Below are 24,517 nucleotides of genomic sequence, written 5' to 3' on the forward strand. Positions count from 1 at the left end.
GCTACGATGCAGCAGCATTTTGTCACACTAATGTCTATTGTGCTTTGTATAGAGTCAGACTTTGAAACTGATACACAAATGTCACATGTCAAATGAATCAGTACAGTCTCGTGAAGTGATTCTGTGGCATCGCATTGCAAATAAGAGGAAAATTCAGGCAAAATGGCGAGGAAAGGCATTCTGTGCAAGTTGAATCACATGACCTGGTGGCTCACTCTCGCCAGGCTTCTCGTGACGTATGGCGTATTGAGGCTAGGTGTAGGAGGACAACATCTATATTAAGTTAATATCAAGTCAGTAGTGAAGTTAGAAGGTGCCAGTAAAAACCATTTTGACCACATAAAAATATCAACATTGAAAAATAAGAATTTACTTACCGATAATTCTATTTCTCGGAGTCCGTAGTGGATGCTGGGGTTCCTGAAAGGACCATGGGGAATAGCGGCTCCGCAGGAGACAGGGCACAAAAAGTAAAGCTTTTCCAGATCAGGTGGTGTGCACTGGCTCCTCCCCCTATGACCCTCCTCCAGACTCCAGTTAGGTACTGTGCCCGGACGAGCGTACACAATAAGGGAGGATTTTGAATCCCGGGTAAGACTCATACCAGCCACACCAATCACACCGTACAACTTGTGATCTAAACCCAGTTAACAGTATGATAACAGAAGAGCCTCTGAAAGATGGCTCCCTAAACAATAACCCGAATTAGTTAACAATAACTATGTACAAGTATTGCAGATAATCCGCACTTGGGATGGGCGCCCAGCATCCACTACGGACTCCGAGAAATAGAATTATCGGTAAGTAAATTCTTATTTTCTCTATCATCCTAGTGGATGCTGGGGTTCCTGAAAGGACCATGGGGATTATACCAAAGCTCCCAAACGGGCGGGAGAGTGCGGATGACTCTGCAGCACCGAATGAGAGAACTCCAGGTCCTCCTTTGCCAGGGTATCAAATTTGTAGAATTTTACAAACGTGTTCTCCCCTGACCACGTAGCTGCTCGGCAGAGTTGTAATGCCGAGACCCCTCGGGCAGCCGCCCAAGATGAGCCCACCTTCCTTGTGGAATGGGCCTTAACAGATTTAGGCTGTGGCAGGCCTGCCACAGAATGTGCAAGTTGAATTGTGTTACAAATCCAACGAGCAATCGACTGCTTAGAAGCAGGCGCACCCAACTTGTTGGGTGCATACAGTATAAACAGCGAGTCAGATTTTCTGACTCCAGCCGTCCTTGAAATGTATATTTTTAAAGCTCTGACAACGTCCAACAACTTGGAGTCCTCCAAGTCGCTTGTAGCCGCAGGCACTACAATAGGCTGGTTCAGGTGAAACGCTGATACCACCTTAGGAAGAAAATGCGGACGCGTCCGCAGCTCTGCCCTATCCGAATGGAAAATTAAATAAGGGCTTTTATAAGATAAAGCCGCCAGTTCAGATACTCTCCTGGCGGACGCCAGGGCCAGTAACATAGTCACTTTCCATGTGAGATATTTCAAATCCACATTTTTTAGTGGTTCAAACCAATGGGATTTGAGGAAATCTAAAACTACATTTAGATCCCACGGTGCCACCGGAGGCACCACAGGAGGCTGTATATGCAGTACTCCTTTGACAAAAGTCTGGACCTCAGGAACTGAGGCCAATTCTTTTTGGAAGAATATTGACAGGGCCGAAATTTGAACCTTAATAGATCCCAATTTGAGACCCATAGACAATCCTGATTGCAGGAAATGTAGGAAACGACCCAGTTGAAATTCCTCCGTCGGAGCACTCCGATCCTCGCACCACGCAACATATTTCCGCCAAATGCGGTGATAATGCTTCGCGGTGACTTCCTTTCTTGCCTTAATCAAGGTAGGAATGACTTCTTCTGGAATGCCTTTTCCTTTTAGGATCTGGCGTTCAACCGCCATGCCGTCAAACGCAGCCGCGGTAAGTCTTGGAATAGACACGGTCCCTGCTGAAGCAGGTCCTGTCTTAGAGGTAGAGGCCACGGATCGTCCGTGACCATCTCTTGAAGTTCCGGGTACCAAGACCTTCTTGGCCAATCCGGAGCCACTAGTATCGTTCTTACTCCGCTTTGCCGTATGATTCTCAATACCTTTGGTATGAGAGGCAGAGGAGGAAACACATACACCGACTGGTACACCCAAGGTGTTACCAGCGCGTCCACAGCTATTGCCTGCGGATCTCTTGACCTGGCGCAATACCTGTCCAGTTTTTTGTTGAGGCGAGACGCCATCATGTCCACCATTGGTCTTTCCCAACGGTTTATTAGCATGTGGAAAACTTCTGGATGAAGTCCCCACTCTCCCGGGTGAAGATCGTGTCTGCTGAGGAAGTCTGCTTCCCAGTTGTCCACTCCCGGGATGAACACTGCTGACAGTGCTATCACGTGATTCTCCGCCCAGCGAAGGATCCTGGCAGCTTCTGCCATTGCACTCCTGCTTCTTGTGCCGCCCTGTCTGTTTACATGGGCGACTGCCGTGATGTTGTCCGACTGGATCAACACCGGTCTTCCTTGAAGCAGAGGTTCCGCCTGGCTTAGAGCATTGTAGATTGCTCTTAGTTCCAGAATGTTTATGTGAAGAGACTTTTCCAGGCTCGACCACACTCCCTGGAAGTTTCTTCCTTGTGTGACTGCTCCCCAGCCTCTCAGGCTGGCGTCCGTGGTCACCAGGATCCAATCCTGTATGCCGAATCTGCGGCCCTCCAATAGATGAGCCCTCTGCAACCACCACAGAAGAGATACCCTTGTCCTTGGAGACAGGGTTATCCGCAGGTGCATCTGAAGATGCGTGCATTGATGTACAGACACCTTTCCTGGTTTTAGGAGATTCCTGACCAGGTCGGATAACTCCTTGGCTTTTTCCTCGGGAAGAAAAACCTTTTTCTGAACCGTGTCCAGAATCATCCCTAGGAACAGCAGACGAGTTGTCGGCATTAATTTGGATTTTGGAATATTCAGAATCCATCCGTGCTGCTTTAGCACCTCTTGAGATATTGCTAATCCCATCTCTAGCTGTTCTCTGGACCTTGCCCTTATTAGGAGATCGTCCAAGTATGGGATAATTAATACGCCTTTTCTTCGAAGAAGAATCATCATCTCGGCCATTACCTTTGTAAAGACCCGAGGTGCCGTGGACAAACCAAACGGCAGCGTCTGAAACTGATAGTGACAGTTTTGTACAACGAACCTGAGGTACCCCTGGTGTGAGGGGTAAATTGGAACGTGGAGATACGCATCCTTGATGTCCAAGGATACCATAAAGTCCCCTTCTTCCAGGTTCGCTATCACTGCTCTGAGTGACTCCATCTTGAACTTGAACTTCTTTATGTACAGGTTCAAGGACTTCAGATTTAGAATAGGCCTTACCGAGCCATCCGGCTTCGGTACCACAAATAGAGTGGAATAATACCCCTTCCCTTGTTGTAGAAGAGGTACCTTGACTATCACCTGCTGAGAGTACAGCTTGTGAATGGCTTCCAAAACCGTCTCCCTTTCGGAAGGGGACGTTGGTAAAGCAGACTTCAGGAAACGGCGAGGTGGATCTGTCTCTAATTCCAACCTGTACCCCTGAGATATTATCTGCAGGATCCAGGGATCTACCTGCGAGTGAGCCCACTGCGCGCTGTAATTTTTGAGACGACCTCCCACCGTCCCCGAGTCCGCTTGAGAAGCCCCAGCGTCATGCTGAGGCTTTTGTAGAAGCCGGGGAGGGCTTCTGTTCCTGGGAAGGAGCTGCCTGTTGCTGTTTCTTCCCTCGACCTCTGCCTCGTGGCAGATATGAATAGCCCTTTGCTCTCTTATTTTTAAAGGAACGAAAGGGCTGCGGTTGAAAAGTCGGTGCCTTTTTCTGTTGGGGAGTGACTTGAGGTAGAAAGGTGGATTTCCCGGCTGTAGCCGTGGCCACCAAATCTGATAGACCGACTCCAAATAACTCCTCCCCTTTATACGGCAAAACTTCCATATGCCGTTTTGAATCCGCATCGCCTGTCCACTGTCGCGTCCATAAAGCTCTTCTGGCCGAAATGGACATAGCACTTACCCGTGATGCCAGTGTGCAGATATCCCTCTGTGCATCACGCATATAAAGAAATGCATCCTTTATTTGTTCTAACGACAGTAAAATATTGTCCCTGTCCAGGGTATCAATATTTTCAATCAGGGACTCTGACCAAACTACCCCAGCACTGCACATCCAGGCAGACGCTATAGCTGGTCGTAGTATAACACCTGCATGTGTGTATATACTTTTTTGGATATTTTCCATCCTCCTATCTGATGGATCTTTAAGTGCGGCCGTCTCAGGAGAAGGTAACGCCACTTGTTTTGATAAGCGTGTTAGCGCCTTGTCCACCCTAGGAGGTGTTTCCCAGCGCTCCCTAACCTCTGGCGGGAAAGGGTATAATGCCAATAATTTCTTTGAAATTATCAGCTTTTTATCAGGGGCAACCCACGCTTCATCACACACGTCATTTAATTCTTCTGATTCAGGAAAAACTATAGGTAGTTTTTTCACACCCCACATAATACCCTGTTTAGTGGTACCTGTAGTATCAGCTAAATGTAACGCCTCCTTCATTGCCAAAATCATATAACGTGTGGCCCTACTGGAAAATACGGTTGATTCGTCACCACTGGAATCAGTGCCTGTGTCTGGGTCTGTGTCGACCGACTGAGGCAAAGGGCGTTTTACAGCCCCTGACGGTGTTTGAGGCGCCTGGACAGGCACTAATTGATTGTCCGGCCGCCTCATGTCGTCAAACGACTGCTTTAGCGTGTTGACACTATCCCGTAATTCCATAAATAAAGGCATCCATTCTGGTGTCGACCCCCTAGGAGGTGACATCCCCATATTTGGCAATTGCTCCGCCTCCACACCAATATCGTCCTCATACATGTCGACACACACGTACCGACACACAGCAGACACACAGGGAATGCTCTAAACGAAGACAGGACCCACTAGCCCTTTGGGGAGACAGAGGGAGAGTCTGCCAGCACACACCAAAAAGCGCTATATATGACAGGGATAGCCTTATAATAAGTGCTCCCTTATAGCTGCTTTATATATATCAAGATATTGCCATTAAATTTGCCCCCCCTCTCTGTTTTACCCTGTTTCTGTAGTGCAGTGCAGGGGAGAGACCTGGGAGCCGTCCTGACCAGCGGAGCTGTGAGAGGAAATGGCGCCGTGTGCTGAGGAGATAGGCCCCGCCCCTTTTTCGGCGGGCTCGTCTCCCGCTATTTTGTGAATACAGGCAGGGGTTAAATATCTCCATATAGCCTCTGGGGGCTATATGTGAGGTATTTTTAGCCTTTATATAGGTTTACATTTGCCTCCCAGGGCGCCCCCCCCCCCCCCAGCGCCCTGCACCCTCAGTGACTGCGTGTGAAGTGTGCTGAGAGGAAAATGGCGCACAGCTGCAGTGCTGTGCGCTACCTTTAGAAGACTGCAGGAGTCTTCAGCCGCCGATTCTGGACCTCTTCTTACTTCAGCATCTGCAAGGGGGCCGGCGGCGCGGCTCCGGTGACCATCCAGGCTGTACCTGTGATCGTCCCTCTGGAGCTGATGTCCAGTAGCCAAGAAGCCAATCCATCCTGCACGCAGGTGAGTTCACTTCTTCTCCCCTCTGTCCCTCGTTGCAGTGATCCTGTTGCCAGCAGGAATCACTGTAAAATAAAAAACCTAAGCTAAACTTTCTCTAAGCAGCTCTTTATGAGAGCCACCTAGAATTGCACCCTTCTCGGCCGGGCACAAAAATCTAACTGGAGTCTGGAGGAGGGTCATAGGGGGAGGAGCCAGTGCACACCACCTGATCTGGAAAAGCTTTACTTTTTGTGCCCTGTCTCCTGCGGAGCCGCTATTCCCCATGGTCCTTTCAGGAACCCCAGCATCCACTAGGACGATAGAGAAATATAGGTAACTGCACACAGATTAACCTGCAGTAAAAACGGTTTCGGTATGAATGGTCGACCATGTTATGGTCGACAGTCATTAGGTCGACCACTATTGGTCGACATTGACATGGTCGACATGGACACATTGTCGACACATGAACATGGTCGACACGTGAACATGGTCGACACGTGAACATGGTCGACACATGAAAAGGTCGACACATGAAAAGGTCGACACATGAAAAGGTCGACATGAGTTTTTTAACTTGTGAACGGATACCATGTGAACGGATACCAGTAAAAACATAGGCAGGTCTACATGCTCTGCGTGTTATTTATTTATTGCAACTATGAAGGTAATTAGTGTTGCCACATTGGGGTTTAGCTCAATAGTCGTGGTAATTAATATATTGTGCGGCACATAATGGGTGAGCAGTTAGCCTATGCACAGTTCTCTAGCATGGGGGTGATTACTGGCGTGCAGTCTGCACAGTTCTCTAGTAAGGGGCAATAACGGGTGTGCACTTACTCTATGCACAGTTCTTCAGATGGGGTGAGTTCTCTAGCACGGGAGTGATAACGGGCATGCAGTTAGTCTGTGCAGAGTTCTCTAGATGGGGTGACAACTGGCGTGCAGTTAGTCTCTGACAGTTTGTCTAGCTGGAGATTATTTATAATGGGCGTGCAGTTAGTCTGTGCAGAGTTCTCTAGCACGGGGGTGATAACGGGTGTGCAGATAGTCTGTGTACAGTTTCTCTAGCACGGAGGTGATAACGGGTGTGCAGATAGTCTGTGCACAGTTTCTCTAGTAGGGGATGATAACGGGCGTGCACTTACTCTATGCACAGTTCTTCAGATGGGGTGGTAACCATCATGCAGTAAGTCTATGCACAGTTCTCTAGCACGGGGGTGATAACGGGTGTGCAGATAGTCTATGCACAGTTCTCTAGCACGGGGGTGATAACGGGTGTACAGATAATCTGTGCACATTATCTCTAGTAGGGGATGATAACGGGCGTGCAGATAGTCTGTGCACAGTATTTTTACAATTGCTCTATAACTTCTACTCTAAAAATACTTCATTTAATAGTTGAATCCAAAACAACAACAACAACAACAACAACAACAAACCACCACCATGTATTTATGAAAAACGCAGGAGCAGCATATTGCTAGGATTAAGACTGTTTACAATGCACTGGGGAAATAACCATTTCTTTCCAGTACAGCAACAGCTGTAAAGTCCCCCACACATCTCCTCCTCAGTTCCCTAATGCCGATCAGTCAGCACCTCCCACTGCTCAGGAAAGAACCTACTTGTAATAAGGACAGGGTCAGTATACCAAAATACCCAAATTCTTCTCTATACAGCAGAGAGAGGTGCACAGACACAGTGCAGTGATAACATGTAGGAGACCAGGAAATGCTGCTATAAGACTTTTCGCAGAGAATCGGATGCTGGCTTTGCATGATGTGCTTACACAGAAAGGCCTTTATTTGTGAGAGTGAGGAGAGAGGGGGTCTGGGCTATTCGAAACCGGAGATTCTAAAAGGTGAAGGGATTTTATTCCCCCCTTTTAAAAAAACACGTCAGGTACGGGAGTAAATGATCATTTCCCGCACTCCTAGATGCAGACACATTTTAATACAAGAAAAAAAAAAAAAAGCCAACCCATTATTTGCGTTCAGAAAGCCCGTCACTTTTCCCTACATAAAGCCTGGCGGTTAGCAGATGGATACCAATGAGGGTACTATTACCTTCCCACAGCCAGGACTGTGACAGCGCCTTGACGGTTCTTCTTCGGCTCTTTGTGTTTCTGTGGCGACTTGAAGTTCCACCGCTTGTTGTTGCAGCGGCTGCAGACATTTTTCTCAGCCACGCCCCCAACAGTGTGAAAGTGGTTTCCGTGGCACGAGTGTTTGAGGGGTGTTCCGCCAGGCGAGGTTGGACTTCCTGGACTTGTAGGACTCACTGGAGTATTAGGAGTGTTTGGTGTGTTAGGGCTACAGGAAAACAAGAAACACAAGGTTTAGTAAAAAGGTATACACCACATTACATAAAGCGACAGCCTTCTATTTCCAGGGTAAAAGCCAAGCAATGATATATTATCTTTAGTTGTGTATCCCGGCATTCACTGGCATGGAATCAGATACAAGGCAGATGCCCTGAGAACGCTGAGTGACAATGATATCAGTACGCTCTGTAAGCGGAGCGCCCCATGAAGACCGGGACACAGTGTAATGCCTGGCAGCTGGTGTCACTTATTTGTCACTGCGGATGAAACCTAAACACACACCTGCAGCATTTCCATGCAGCAGTACACGTGTAGCATGCATGTCTGCTTACTGCAGGAAGTCTAGGTCTCATTACCTAGTACAGGCACGTCCAAACTGCGGCCCTCCAGCTGTTGAGAAACTACACATCCCAGCATGCCCTGACACAGCTTTAGCATTCTCTGACAGCAAAACTGTGTCAGGGCATGCTGGGATATGTAGTTTCACAACAGCTGGAGGGCCGCAGTTTGGACATGCCTGACCTAGTAGATCAGGGATTTGTGATTATGGTGTTCATTTTAAATCTCACACACAAAGATGTGGATCGAGTACAAACAATTCATAACCCATCTGATACAATCCAAGCAGACAACATAAGCTACTGCTGCAGCATAGGTTAGCCATGCAAACTCTAGGGGAGGATGCTGAACCTCACACTTCCTCATCAGGCTTGGATTGGTTAATTAAACTCCAATAAGTTTTGCACCACTTTGCGAGACGCATGCTTTGTGCTCCTGCCTAGGGTCACACAGTAGTGTTTTCCACAATGGCTATTTGTTTACTACCAGTCACATACTACTATAAAGCTAGGGTTAATTTACAAAGAGTTAAAGCAAAAATATTCCAAAAAGAGGAGCAGAGCAGATTTTACCCAGACATGGCCTCTGCATCTGCAAGGAAGCTGGGTCTTCTCAGAGAGTATAAGCTGCATTGTGCTAAATATATGTAATTGCCTACACCAAAATTAGGCAGCCTCTGGAAATCAAGGTATAATCAGAGTTCTGTTTTCAGGGTTCACTACGATATGCCGGCGGTCGGGCTCCCGGCGACCAGCATACCGGTGCCTGGAGCCCGACCGCCGGCTTACCGACAGTGTGGCGAGCGCAAATGAGCCCCTTGCGGGCTCGCTACGCGCGCCACACTATTTTTTTCTCCCTCCAGGGGTGTCGTGGACCCCCATGAGGGAGAATAAGTGTCGGTATGCCGGGATCCCGGCGCCGGTATACTGTGCGCCGGGATCCCGTCAGTCGGCATACAGAAGACCACCCCTGTTTTCACATCAGCTATAGACACACTTATTACACAGGGAGCAGAGGGGGGTGCCGGGGAGATGTGACCACACAATCAGGAAATAATTTCCAGGACTCGCCCCCTTCAGCGACACTCCAAGTAGTTACAACAGGGCATGCCAATACTCCCTAGTCCCATGAAACCAGAGACCTCTTAGCGGTCCTGCGCAAGCCTGGCCCTTACTACTGCTTACAGGGTGTTTGGTTATTTCACTAAATCCCATACTTCCTTTTTGCACCTATATAATGTAGTATAGTGTTCATTCTAGTACCCTGCACCCCAGTCAGGTTAAATACATACAGGCTGTATTCCCAGAGATGGCTCCCATGTTCCTAGTAATTTATCACTACAGACCCAATAAAAGGCTGCAGGCACCAGATGTAGTTGGCCGCTGCACTGCTAGTTGTCACATGAGAAATCAGACGTATCTAAAAACACAAAGCATTGTCTTCCTCCTGATCAATGGAATAAGAATTTGCAATAGGTTGATCTTAATGGGCCAATGTCTTTTCAGCCTATCCAAGACAGTCATTCTCTGATGATTTCCCAGTTTAATTCTTAAGTGTGTATTGTCAGCAGCGTTAAATGATGAATGCACATATCCACATGGGGAACAAAGACGATTGCGGGAAGCAATAACATCTACAGAGGCCGAGGGACACAACTGGTCGTATGCAAAAACACAAGGATCCAGAATTCCCCCACCCTCATAGAAGTGAGCAAATGCTGCATTTGGCCAGGCGGCTCTATGCCCCTCCTTCAAGCATCACAATTCCCCGCACCCCCCTCCCCACACCAGAAAGGAAAGACACTCACCAAATCTTCCAGAGGCACAGCAAACAAAGAACAATCCAAGATTAAAAAGAGTTATAAAATAAATTTGTCAATTCAACATCCGCATTCAGATACACCATATTGCTTCCCTTCTACTTATATGGAAGATGTCCGTATTGCCAAAATCAAAAATAGTTTTAAACACTCACTACCAAAGTATCAGTATTAGAACTATGAAGCCCATAAAAGCTATGTCACAGACTAGGGCCTGATTCAAATGTGGTTGGAGAGAGCATCATTGCTGCTTACCTGGAAGCATAAGCAGCAGCAGAGCTACGGTAATGAAGCAGCAGGAGACGCCCAGTAGAAGCCTCCTCCTGCGTGCTTGTGTGATCCAGTGCTGCCTCCTAGTATGCAGCACTGGATCATTGGTGACACCATCGGCCCATGGGGGTCACACAAACTGGCTGCAGCTGCTCCTTCCAAAAGGCCAGGAAAATTCTGCTGGCCTCGGCATGCCTCCATTTTGTAAAAAGGGTCCTGCGTATGCACAAAGTACCGAACATTGGTACTTTGAAACTATTGCAGCAGGAGTGTCTGCACCGGAATCAGGCCCAAGAAAAGTAAATTAAAGTCCCCCTTTTTAGGAGACTAAGCCCAACGTACCAGCTCCCTCGGGCACACTTAAAAAAAAAATTTAAGTGCTGGGTCCCATCTACCACCATCTATACCCCACTCTTATGAATACTCCAGTGTCCCCTATGTCATAAAGGAGAAAAGATGTTAAAATTACAATGTACCGGTATGTGTACTCCATCTACCATTAGGTGAAAATGTGAAAAAGCTTAACCAATAACACACATAGCGGACCTCGGGGACGTCTGACTTGCTTAGATGTTACACTAAATAAATAGGTGGACTATAGGGGTCAGTGATGAAAATAATGTTATTGGATGGTGTCAAACAAGAAGATTTCTGGTAAGTCTTCTGGAACAAGCAGAGGGTTTTACACCATGATTTCCTTACAACGGGGTATGCCAAACTGGTGTAAAGCAGATGTCCTGCCCTAACAACTAAAATAGCTGAGGAAACTTATTCAGACAATCGTAAAGAAACACTGAATGAAGAGTTATCATTTAAGACCACACTTACGTCTCTGGATCATACAGGCTGTTATCTGCCACCATGGAACTGTCAGCGACCATAGCTTTCAAAATATCAGCATTTGCTGCAGAGACAAGCAGAGTGTTAGGGGTGAGGTCACATGATCAAACACTTGTGCACTGACTGGGGAATCCCACAACATTCAAAACCATTTAATTATATATATCTCCTATATAATAGCCCATATCTGTGACTCTGTGCCTGGCCGTAACGCTGGGCGGAGTCACAAACCTGAGTGGAGTCCCCTGCATCTGGACGGAGATACAAAGCCAGCAGCACATTCAGGTACACTGACCTAGATCATGCCCAGTGGTAGCACCATACACTGTTCCAGCCACGATCATCAGGGAGAGGAACAGAGGCGTGGGTACTTTGAAGCAGCAGCCGCACCTTCTCCACGGTAGCACACCCCACGCCAGGCAACGCACCCGCATGTATCACAAGGGGGGTTCGTGCTGGCAGCCAGGCGGCCTATAAGATGTTCAGTGTGGCGGCACACGGAACATCCACTCACCGATCCCCCTTGCTGTTCGGACGGAGCCCACTCAGTCTGTCGCACCATCCTCCTTTACAGTACACCACACCGCTGGGAACACGAGCGCCGGACCCTCAGCAGCCAAATCATTACAACAGGTAGGCAGCTAGCGCACAAGTGCCCGCACATGCTACAGTCCCACCAACACACCTGACCCCCTCACCAACCAACCCACCCTCTTCTCCACAGGCAGAAACACTCCACCAAGCCCACCACGCACACTCTACTACAGCACTGCTGCTGCAGCTCCAGCAGATTGTGTGTGTGTAGTGTCGTGTGTCCAGTGTGTGCATGGGGTATGTGTACAGTCTATCCTGTGTGAATGGTATGATGTAAATACAGTGCCCCACCCCCGAGACCCCCGCACCTGCACCACACGCAGCACCCTTGGACCCCCTCACCCATCCGCCGCAACCCTGCACCTGCTCCTTCCCAAACCGCGGCCGCTTCGTACTCCCTACCCTGCCCACGGAACACCCACCCCACCACCGTGGCACCCCCCGCCCCTACCCCACCGACGGTTCCCCTGCCCCTCTCCCACCCGCAACACCCCCTACCCCACCTGCCACTCCCCCAAACACAGCACCTACTAGGTGACTAATCATGCCCTGCGTGCGATGTTCACGCCATCGCAACGGCCTAAGGCCCCTTAACCATCACGCGCCCTTTGTCCGTGCAATTTTTAAGCAATCACAAAATAATTGCTGGTAATACTCCATATAATAAAAATGTTGCACACCCAAAGGGCGTGCAAGGGTTAAGGGGGCGTAGCCCCTTCCGACGATGTGAAGAGTGCCCGTAGGGCGCGATGAGCCACCTAGTTATACTATATATGGTTTATATTTCTATATACACCATATATAGTGCACAGGTGCCAGATATGGCTCAATTTATGATGTCTTCTAACTGTTGCTGCAGTCACCCAGAATTTGGACATACAGTATCTGACCAGATCTGCTCATTGCGCGAGTGTGAACACAGCCTGCAATGGTTATCTATCAATGAGGCATGAGAAATGATTCTGGTCCACGGATCCAGAACTTGTAACATAAGGGGGTGGGGGGCACACCATGATTTTTACCTGTGTTGTCCGTTAATACACAGATCATTAAATGACGGGGACTAGATTTAGCAACTGTTTCGGTCCTAGCACAGCACTCTGTGACACAGATATAATGCCACAACCTGCTCTAAATGTAGGCCTCCATTCTGCAATGGCAACTGTCTTAAGAGCACCGTGACAGCCTCATCATTTACTGTAGCTGCTGGCATTGGGGAGAAATGTGGTCAGCAAATGACCAGATACTCTAAAACCTTGTAAATGCTCAGAAAGGGACACCTACCTTCATTTTTCATTATGTAGCTTACAATTTGTCCGACCGTATCATTGTTTGTGTCTGCCAAAGAATCTTGCATCTCTAGAAATAAAAAAAATACACAACAAGCAGGGTTATGGGAAATGTAACTATGACACACTATACGTATATGCGTTTACGTTATCCAGCGCCTCACACTTAAAACTTATTTTACACGTGGAGATGTTGGCTGAGCGGCCACTTGGTGTACTGCAGTTAGCATGCCCCCTTTTTGAGGAGTGAACCCAATAGGTGCTGTGATCCTATTTAAATCTCTCTCAAAATAAAGTCTATAAAAATATATACACAGACATTTGTACAGATGCGTCCTCATACACCCACCCACAATACGCCATGCAGCGTGAGCTGACAGATCCTGTGCAACCCTATCACCAGGCGTCTTCTTTTGCCGAAAATGCATCTTCGTCGCAACGCAATGTGACAAGGACGCACGAGGAAACTGTGCTGATTAATTTGACATACGACACATATAGTGTGTGTGACTAAGGGGGTAATTCCAAGTTGATCGCAGCAGGAAATCTTTTAGCAGTTGGGCAAAACCATGTGCACTGCAGGGGGGGCAGATATAACATTTGCAGAGAGAGTTAAGGCCCGTACACACTGGTCGATGTATCGGCCGTTCTCTTGAACGGCCGATACATCGCGGGACCGTCGGCCAGTGTGTACGGGCGATACGTCTGTGAACTCCGTCGTTCACAGACGTATCGCGTCGGCCGCGCAGCACAGCCGACGGCCAATATATCTACAGATATATTGGCCCGTCGCTGTGTGTGTACGGGGCGGTCGTCCGACCGCCCGTACACATGCTGCGGCGGCCGGCGGTGATTGACAGGTGAACTGGGCGGGCGCGAGCGCCCGCCCAGTTCATGACGTCAGTCCCCCGACGGATCGGGCTGTGTGTATGCACAGCACACTGCCCGATCCGTACATAGATATATCTGCAGATCAATTGATCTGCAGATATATCTAATAGTGTGTACCCACCTTTAGATTTGGGTGGGTTATTTTGTTTCTGTTCAGGGTAAATACTGGCTGCTTTATTTTTACACTGCACATTAGATTGCAGATTGAACACACCCCACCCAAATCTATCTCTCTCTGCACATGTTGTATCTGCCTCCCCTGCAGTGCACATGGTTTTGCCCAACTGCTATCAAAAATCCTGCTGCGATCAACTTGGAATTACCCCCTAAGTTTGTATACTGAGCAGAACAGAACTGCTATTTGAAAAAAGCTGCGGCTGCTACATAGTAGCACTTCGTGTACAGATTCAGAGACTCGGGGGATAATTCAGATCTGATCGCTGCTGTGCTGTTTTTGCACAGCGGGTGATCAGGTCCTAACTGCGCATGCATCGCAATGCGCACGCGCATCGGACAACAATAACAGGCATTGCCGGTCAGCAACGGGATGGTGCGAAAAATCCGATCGCATGGGCGTTCACAAGGTGATTGACAGGAAGAGGCTGTTTGTGGGTGGCAACTGAGCATTTACAGACAGTGTCCGGAAAAACGCAGGCGTTACCAAGCATTTTCAGGGAGGGTGTCTGACGTCAGCTCTGGCCTAGAGCAGCCTGTTCTCATCGCACTGGAGGAGTAAGTCCTGGGTTGCGCACACACTCCACAAAGTGAGTTTTCGCAGCTCGGTATACACATGCGATTGCACAGCGAATTTACACTCCCCCTGGAGGCGGCGACTATCTGATCGCAGGACAGCAAAATTAGCAGCCCAGCGATCAGATCAGAATTTTCCTCCCAGTCGCAATCAGATCTACAAGTATCATATATCAAATTAATCAATCAGCACAATCTGAAATATATGTATCAAATCATGCCCTGATGCCAGAAGATTCTCATGCGACCTGGCGTGCCAAGAAGGGCTGTTTGGTGTCACTGCAGCAAAGATATATGAGGACATATCTGTATCTATAGTACATATATACCATAAAAGCAGTTTACTGGTCCTGCTGCTATACAACCTGTAAGTGTTTGCCAAGAGAAAGCAAGCAGCTTAACATATTCAATTAGTTATGTGCTTAAATCTATAATGTGCTCTATTCGTGTTCTTCAACCATGTGAATTTCCACATAAGGCATTTGTCATGCCCACATAAAACCAGTTTACTGTGTGAGCAACAAACAGGAATACACTTTAGTAATGGCATTCTCAGTCCTCTCTCTGATGCTGCATCTTTCTATTTATGCTACTAGTAAGCTTTGTACCACAACTGGGTAATGTAGAGGCCTTGACAATATACCCAACTAAAGGTTTATGCATGAAGAAACCATTAATGCACCCACTTGTGCATTTTCTATCACCTTTCTTATTCCCTTTTACATTGTAAACTCAGCAACAACTTCCATTCAAAATTACTACCAATGTAAAATATTCTATTCCCCCAATGAGCAGTGCACCAGAATATATTTGTGTTTTCTAAATTAACACAGGAAGAAAAAAAACTAAAATTTTTTTGCAAACATCAATTCGGGTTTAAGCAATTACTGAACTGTTCAGGAATGTAAATAGCGACGCTAAACAACAAAAATCTCAGAGAGTAGGCAGACAGATTCGGAACTCTGCCTGCAGGGGGAAGCGTTCAGCATTCTGTCACTTAAAACCGTCGTAATAGGCAGCTTAGATACTGCCTTCAGTTGACATAGTAAACATAAAATATTTTCTATGACGCCTGTTTTTACAGCCAGAATTGAATCATGTGATCTGATCATTGCTGGTGGCCTGATCATGAGAAAACAGCTTCCAGTTAAACATGCAGATTCCTGTATTTCACACAGAATACCATTACAGTGGAATAACAGCACTTAACTGCCACATACTGTAACCGCACTTCCCATGGTCAGCTGAGCCTCGGCATGTGACGTGGTGTTTTATCACACGCAACATACAATGTCTGAGAGGTTTGCAGTAGTTTTCACTTTATTGCTCCAGTTTATAATAACGAGGGCGTTTTCACATTTCAATATAAAAGATCAGACATTAAAGTCAGCATTTAGAGCCCACACAGATGACTGGGAGGCGAATAATGAAGGACACTGCAGACGTTCTGCATTTGGTAACAATCCCATGAACATTAAGTGCACATACATAAAAGAAACAATCTGCAACCGTGTGACCATGCAGTAATGTGGACGGAATATTACCAACACTCAATCTTCCACGGAGAGGTTTCTCTCTCATGAAGGGTGTCTACTAGGCAGGAACATCAGACAGGAAGCGGAGGCTCAATTTCAAACCATAACATTACATAATAACAACATTCAACAGTAGCGTGAGCAGGGCCAGATAACCTGCGAGGCACAGAGACACTTTCAATGATTTCAGCCAGATCAGGACTCACAATAAGGGCTTTAACAAACCGTGGAATGAAAACAAAGCCTATGAAACACATTGGAAATTTCTTGTACCTTGTTCTATTAAATGTTAGTGCAGGTAATACTGTCCACATTCATAACACAGACAGAACGCATCTTCTGGGTCCTCAAATGCTTCGGGTTGTAGGTGATTATTTCACCGTTACCCCTAACACATGGCCTCCCGCTAACGCCTAACTCTCCCTAATGTCGGCATTTTGACAATGTTGTATGTTGACATTTTAACAATGGCAACATAACCGCTGACACTGTGGTGAGGACATTGTGATTCAACATTGTTACTGGTGACCGTTTGACTACATCTCCACTTATCAAACATATTTGTGAGTCCATTTCCACCCTTGTGTGTAGCCCGGCACCAGAGAGAGATAACTGGGCTACAGATAGCAGTCTGACCTGCTTACCGATCTTCTCCCCGGTGATTTTCTCCTCCGTCTCAGGCTCAGCTGTAGTGCAGCGATAGCCTTTTTTCTTCAGAATGTGGCAGATCAGTACTCCCGCTAGGCCCATGATGAAGAAGATTGGAACCAAGTAGAAGGCAATGTATTCTGGGTGCCCTCCCTCACCGGTAGCCACCTTGCTACCAGAACTTGCCAAAGGCACCTCAGATGTTAGAATGTCTATAAGAAAAAACAACAAAAAAAAACACAACAAGATCATGGAGGGAGGTTTTATTTCAATAAGAATTTAAGAAACATGGGCCCCATACATCTGCAAACATGCGCTCCAGATCCAAAAGTGATTTGGATCGGCAAACCAGGGATTTTTAATATGCAGAATTTCCATGACTCCCAGACGGATCGCTGATCATCGATGGTCGCCAATGCATGGCCCACATTAGAGGAAACGGAAATGGGGGGGGGGGGGGGGGGGGGGGGGGGGGGGGATTACAAAATAAAACAAAAAATAAATAAAAAAAAGCACACAAAACACATAAAATTAATAGTTAACAATACTCAAATTACAGGCCTGTTTTAATTTCACAATACATACTGCAAATACAATTATTATCTTTATTCGGTGCCACAAAGTGTATGCAGTGTTGTACACAGGGGCTAATTCAGACATGTAGGTAAATCTCCCAGGGGCAAACACAGGATTTCTGCTAGATTTGAGAGCAACAGCCCATAAAGGGTGCATAATTAGCATATAACAAGCTGTAGTCCTGCCCCAAACAAAGTGCAGTTTATGTAATATAGTACTTCAGACATATGTAGCCATTTACCGGATTCTCTCCCTGACATGATGACTGTGCCCTCAGATCCATAGACGTACACACACACACAGCAGACTTAGGAAAATCTGGTGCCACTGAGCATTCCGCCCTTTAAAGCCCATACACACTGGGCAATTTTGAGCTCAAACCAGTCAAGCGTGTATGGTCTAGCGGTGAGCGCCGATGCACGCTTCCGCATCATCGCGCCGCCGCCGCCGTCTGTCAGGCTGTTTGTACAGCCGAGTGAAGCACTTTCCACAGTCTCCTACTGTGGAAAGTGCTTCACCACCCCCCCTGCCCCCACCCCCCCGTGAACATCGCTGCCACAGGGAAAATAGCACAGTGTGTATGCACTGAGCTATTTTCCTGCCAGCGATGTTCACGATCATCGCTGTGCATACACGCTGGGCAAAACCGCCCAGTGTGTGCAGCTTTATACTGCATACAGTGGCCAGGCTGTGGGGAAGGGGAGTTTACGGGCAACTGGAAACCCACTCTGCCTTTGCCTATGTCTCCAATGTTTTTGGATCTGAAGATGCACTGTGCAGATAGGGTTGCCACCTCATCCCTTTAACCCTGGAGACCTATGAATAATACAAGTTCTGTGGCTGATTAAAACCAGGTGGAATGCAGGCTTGAATTTAAATCAGCCACAAAACCTGTGTAAATCAGAGGTCTCCAGGATTAAAGGGATGAGGTGGCAACCCTATGTGCAGATCCGGGACTGCGTTCTAGTTTACTGCAGTCCCAGTTGACATGCTGCTGGCGTTTGGGGCAGCGACAGGCAGGGTTATGGAAAACGGGGGCATGCTAGACCCCATTTTGGGGGCATGCTGAGCCAATGGCTGCTTCACCTGCTTCAGCAGCATGAATTTCCCGACCACCCTTGGTCCCTTGGGGCAGTTACTCAGATGTCTGATGCACACGCAGAAGATCCAATGCTCTGCCCTTTGGTTGCTGCAGCGGATCACAGAAGCCTGCTGGAGGTGTCTAATTACCTGGCATTAGTATATTATCATACAATGGGCGTAATTCAGAGTTGTACATTATTGCATTCGCGGTTTCTACGCTAGCAACTGCTAATGTTAGAAAGTGAAGCTGCCGCCCAGAACGAAAATGAGAGACGCCCACTAGAGTGAACGCAACTCATTCGCAATCTGCGTGCACACACGCAGCCTATACGCAAGAATGTTAATTAACTGCTCAAGTAGGTCTATGGCTACGCAGACTAGATACGGCAGTAGTTATGCAGGCGCCATGTTTTTGTCCGCAGGTCATGACACGCCTGCATTTTCACAACCATTCCCCGCTACCACCACCATGTTACCACCCCCAAATGACACTTCCTGTCACACTGCGACTGAATCCTCATAGTGAACGCAATTGCGAAGGTACCAGTGCATATGTACAGTGCAATTGCAGCACGTTCAGTCTGCCGATAATTGCTTAATAACGAGAACATTGGCATAACGTACAACGCTGCATTAGGGCCAAAGACGCATCAGCTGTGTAATATCTGTCCACGTCTGAATCAGGCGCGTGGTGTAGACATAAAAAATAGGTAAAACAAAAACCATAAAATACAGAACACCGCATTTTAAAGGACAAAAAAAATGCTTTTAAAATGTGTAGTACATAATCTAGAAGTGCATGAAATACGGGATATTTTCAATTGGCTTTGAATACGATATCATTTGGCGTATAGAAGCCTTCAGTTCGTGAATAGTTCTTGGTGGATGTATGTAGACCTCAGCTATCAGATGGCACCATTGGCTGTGTAGAGGCCTTTCATGAAGCTGATGATTGCTTTCCGCCCAGTAACGAAAAGTCTGCTTGTGAACATAGCCAAACTGCTGCGATAACGCTGAGTGACGCAACACTTCAGAAATAGACTACAAATGTGTATCACCAATGAAGGCCACCATCTGGACATTATCATATTCAAACCCATTTGAAAATAAACTGTATTCCATGCACTTTTACATTATGTACTAACATTTTGAATAGCATTTAGCATTTTACTTTATTACCTTTAAAATCTGGGAGTTTTTTTTGGCCTCACCCTGTACAGTTGCAGACCTGGAATAGGTAGAACATCAGATAAAGTGATGTTAAAGTCTTCTTACAATACTTATTGTCTTGTCAAGGCTCAGTGAGGCCCCACCTGACATTGCAATGCTCATCGTTTACCTACCTGCACCTGACATTTCTAAGCACATGAAACTTTTCCATTTACCTGAGCACCACCGCCTTTAAGTGACGTGCAAATGCATGAACCCCCTGTATAATCAGTCTTTTCAAATGCAGTACTAAGGCCCTTCTCATTCCTTATACTAACTACCATAAACATTCATACATAAACCATATACTCTACAAAGATAAGTGCTGCATATTAAATATATTACAATACAGTATTTTATCATTTTCTACTTTTCACTGCCAAACCAAAGTCCCTGCTGTCTTCATTTTGCCCATGACAGGAAACCCCCTACCCGCCAAGTACTGTATGGAGGCTCATTTTATCAGCAGCTGTGTACCGTATAGCCAGTGTGCCGATGTACAATAGTAGGCTATAGGTCATACAGGAGGAGATGTACTAAGCCGTGGAGACAAAAAATGTTGAGAAATAAACTACAAACCAATCAGTTCCTGTCACTGTTTTAAGCGCAGCCTGTGGCATGGCAGTTAGGAGCCGACTGGTTGGTACTTTAGCTCTCTCCAAGGCTTAGTACAGTATATCTGCCCGAAATTCTCTTGTATTGTGGATATATGCAGCCAGGTCTGCAAATCCATCATATACAATTAACAATGGCTGAATGTTATAATGGGAAAATCCTGTACAGTAACAGCAACATATTAGATCTCGCAGATGAGTTTGATGTTTAGTGACCACAAAAAAACCCACCACTAAAAAGTACAGCTCACCAAAACTCACTTGTAATAATTATTTTTCCAGCAGGGAGTATATTACCCAATATAATGCACGTGTTCTATAGATTTCTCTCTGAAATGCTGTGAACGGTGGACAGATTAACGTTGATAAACTTAAAGGGGATACGCAACTAGCTCCATTTTTTTCGTCTAGGTGAAAAAACAGAGCTTTTGGCTATTTTTAGGGTGAATGGGGATTCGCCCTATGCAATAGCAGAGCCACTTTTTCGCCTAATATGTATATTATAAAAATAGGACTTTAATACCTACTGGTAATTCTTGTTCTTGTAGTCCATAGTGGATACTGGGGAATAGTATATTACCATGGGGTATAGATTGGGTCCACTGGAGCCTGGCACTTTAAGAAATTAATAGCGTGTGCTGGCTCCTTCCCTCTATGCCCCTCTTAGCAGACTCAGTCTAGGAAACTGTGCCCGAGACAGACAGACATACTTTGAGAGAAGGATATAACACAAAGCGGTGGGGTAACGAACCAACACACAACAATAAGGTAGCAGAGCTAACCGGAACAGAGGAAACCAAACGCCAACAATAGAAGGATAGCAACGCTAACCAAACATGGAACAGGGAAGCAACAGCAAACCCATCCAACACCACTTACAACCAGGTAAGCAGGCAACAAAGCACTGAGGAGGGCGCCCAGTAACCACTACGGACTACGAGAAAAGCAATTACCGGTAGGTATTAAATTCCTATTTTCTCTAACGTTCTAGTGGATATTGGGGAATACTATATTACTATGGGGATGTCCCAAAGCCCCCAGAATGGGTGGGAGAGTGCCGTGACCCCTGCAAAACCGCCTGACCAAACTGATGGTCATTTTTGACCAAGGTGTCGAACTTAACAAAAGGTGTTCACACCAGACCAAGTTGCTGCATAGCAAACTGTAAGGCCAAGACACCCCAAGCAGCCGCCCAAGAAGAACCCACCGACCCTGTGGAATGGGCCTGAATCAAACTTGGCAGCAGCAGAGCAGCCGAAGTATAGGCTTGTTGGATAGTTAATTTGAGCCAACGAGCAATGGACTGCTTGGAGGCAGGACGACCAATTTTTGTAGCATCATAGAGGACGAAAAGCGAGTCAGACCCCCTGTGATGAGCAGTCCTTTTGATGTTAATCCTCAAAGCCCTCACAACATCCAGGGACTTTGGAGCAACCGAAGTGTCCGATAACACCGGAACCACAATTGGTTGTTTTATATGAAAGGCAGACACTACTTTCTGTAAAAACTGTGGGCGAGTTCTGAGCTCCACCCTATTCTCATGAAATACCAAATATGGGCTCTTGCAAGACAAGGACCCCAACTCTGACACTCGCCTAGCCAAAGCCAAGGCCAGTAACATAACAGTCTTCCACGTCAAGTATTTGAAGTCCACTTTATGTAAGGGTTCGAACCAATCCGACTGGAGAAAAGTCAACAACACATTGTTTTTCCCACTGCTCCGTGGGACCTCAAAGAGTGGCTGAATGTGCAACACCCTTTAAGAAAGGTCTGTACTTCAGGAAGCACCACCAGTTGTTTCTGGAAGAAGATAGAGAGTGCCGAAATCTGAACCATGAGGGAGCCTAAACGCAGGCCCTTATCCACCCCTGCTTGCAGGAACAGTAGAAACCAGCCCAGATGAAATTCCACAGGAGAACATTTTCGACCCTCACACCAAGAAACATATTGCTTCCAAATACGGTGGTAATGTTTGGAGATAACCACTTAACGGGCCTGAACCATCGTGGAAACCATCTTGGAGGGAAGACCCTTCCTGGTTAAAATTTCCCTCTCAGCCTCCAGGCCGTCAAACGTAGCTGCTGCAAGTCTGGATAGACGAACGGTCTTTGATGAAGAAGAAGGTCCTTGAGAAGCGGCAGAGGCCAGGGTTCCTCCAACAACAGGGTCAGGAGGACAGCATACCAGGCCCGACGAGGCCAATCCGGGGCAATGAGAATTGCCTGAACCCTTTCCTTTTTGAGTCTTCTGAGAACTCTTGGGATTAGCAGGATTGGAGGAAACAGGTGAACTAACTGGTAAGGCCATGGCGTCGTCAGAGCGTATACCGCAACCACTTGCAGGTCCCTCGTTCTGGAGCAGTAGCACGGAGCATCTTGTTGAGATGAGAAGCCATCAGGTCTATCTGTGGACAACCCCAGCGGTGAACAAGTTGTTGAAACACCCGAGAGTGCAGGCCCCATTCCCCCGGATGGAGGTCATTCCTGCTTAGGAATTCCGCTTCCCAGTTGGCCACTCCTGGAATGTGAATAGCCGAGATGGCCCTTGCGTTGGCTTCCACCCAAAGTAGTATTCTTGACACCTCTCGCATTGCGTCCCTGCTTCTTGTTCCTCCCTGCCGGCTGATGTACGCCACTGCCGTGGCATTGTCCGACTGCACCTGGATGGCCTGATTCCGAAATAGGGATGAGGCCTGTATTAGAGCATTGTAAATTGCCCTGAGTTCCAGGATGTTGATTTGAAGAGCAGATTCCTGAAAGGACCACGTCCCCTGGAACTGCGCACCTTGAGTCACAGCCCCCCAACCCCCGGAGGCTGGCATCTGTAGTCAACAGCGTCCATGACTGGGTGTTGAAACTCCGACCCTCCACCAGATGGGGGACTTGTAGCCACCATAGCAAGTATATCCGTACTTTCGGTGACAGGGTTATATGCTGATGAATGTGCAGGTGAGATCCCGACCATTTGTCTAACAAATCCAGTTAAAACGGTCGCGCATGGAACCTGCCGTACTTTATCGCCTCGTAAGAGGCCACCCTCTTGCCCAGCAGGCGGATGCACAAATGAATCAAGACCAAGAGAGGTTTCAGTACCGACCGGACCATAGACTGAATAGTCAAGGCCTTGTCCATAAGAAGGTAGACCTTCTGAGACACCGTATCCAGGATCATCCCCAGTAACTAAATTCTCTGAGACGGTTCCAAGTGAGATTTCTGGAAATTGAGAATCCAACCCTGAGCCTTGGCACCGCCTTTATCAGGAGATCATCCAGGTACGGAATTATTTGGACACTCTTCATGCGTAGTTGTAGCATCATTCCGCCATGACCTTTGTGAATACCCTTGGGGCTGTGGCTAGACCGAAGGGTAAGGCCTGAAACTGGAAATGTTGGTCCAGAATCACGAACCTGAGAAACGCCTGGTGAGGGGGTCAAATTGGGATATATAAGTATGCATCCTTTATATCCAGGGACACCAGAAACTCCCCCTCCTACAGATTTGCTATCACTGCTCTTAGAGATTCCATCTTGAATATGAACACCTGAAGATACGGGATCAGGGATTTAAGGTTCAAGATAGGTCGTACCGAGCCATCCGGCTTCGGAACCACAAAGAGACTTAAGTAAAAACCCTTTGTGTGCAGCTGAGGAGGCACTGGAACAGCAACTCCTGTAGAAAGCAGCTTTTGCACTGCCTGCTTTAAGGAAGCCCTTGCTTCCTGTGAAGCTGGTAAGTCTGACCTGAAGAATCTGAGAGGAGGGAGTTCCTGGAATTCCAGACGGTATCCCTGGGATATGAGGTCCCTCACCCAAGAATCCCGGCAGGACTCTGTCCATATGTGGGCGAAGTGTTGAAGGCGAGCACCTACCCGAAAGTCGCCTTGCTGCTGGGGCCGTCACGCGGAGAGCTTCGTGGAAGGGGATCCTGAGGCCTGGTCCGCAGGTCTAGCAGCACTGGATACACCTCTGGCCTTGCCTCTGAATCTGGTCACCGAAAGGACTGCAGGGAGAGTCCAGGATAGGGACGCCTGGCAGGTGGCGGAGCAGACGGTAAATATGTAGATTTAACTGCAGTCACCTGAGATATCCACTTGTTCAGTTCTTCTCCAAACAAGGCATCACCTGTAAAAAGAAGTTTT

The 24,517-nt window shown here is 47.2% G+C and overlaps 1 protein-coding gene across 2 annotated transcripts in view; it reads right to left on the bottom strand.

Moving 5' to 3' along the window:
- The window catches only part of RELL1 (RELT like 1), an 81,535-nt gene that overhangs the window by 23,221 nt on the left and 33,797 nt on the right, over window positions 1–24,517 (bottom strand). For both annotated transcript variants that reach the window (XR_010177690.1, XM_063922389.1), the window contains exons 2-5: window positions 16,895–17,110; window positions 13,070–13,144; window positions 11,180–11,255; window positions 7,667–7,912 (exon numbers count right to left, since the gene is read on the bottom strand). Coding sequence is in view for 1 of the 2 variants with exons in the window: in XM_063922389.1 (XP_063778459.1) it covers window positions 7,667–7,912; window positions 11,180–11,255; window positions 13,070–13,144; window positions 16,895–17,110 (613 nt within the window). In the remaining variant the exon portion in view is untranslated. The remainder of the gene's footprint in view (window positions 1–7,666; window positions 7,913–11,179; window positions 11,256–13,069; window positions 13,145–16,894; window positions 17,111–24,517) is intronic.

This window comes from Pseudophryne corroboree, chromosome 1 (assembly GCF_028390025.1).
Source record: "Pseudophryne corroboree isolate aPseCor3 chromosome 1, aPseCor3.hap2, whole genome shotgun sequence".
NCBI classification, from domain to species: Eukaryota; Metazoa; Chordata; class Amphibia; order Anura; family Myobatrachidae; genus Pseudophryne; species Pseudophryne corroboree.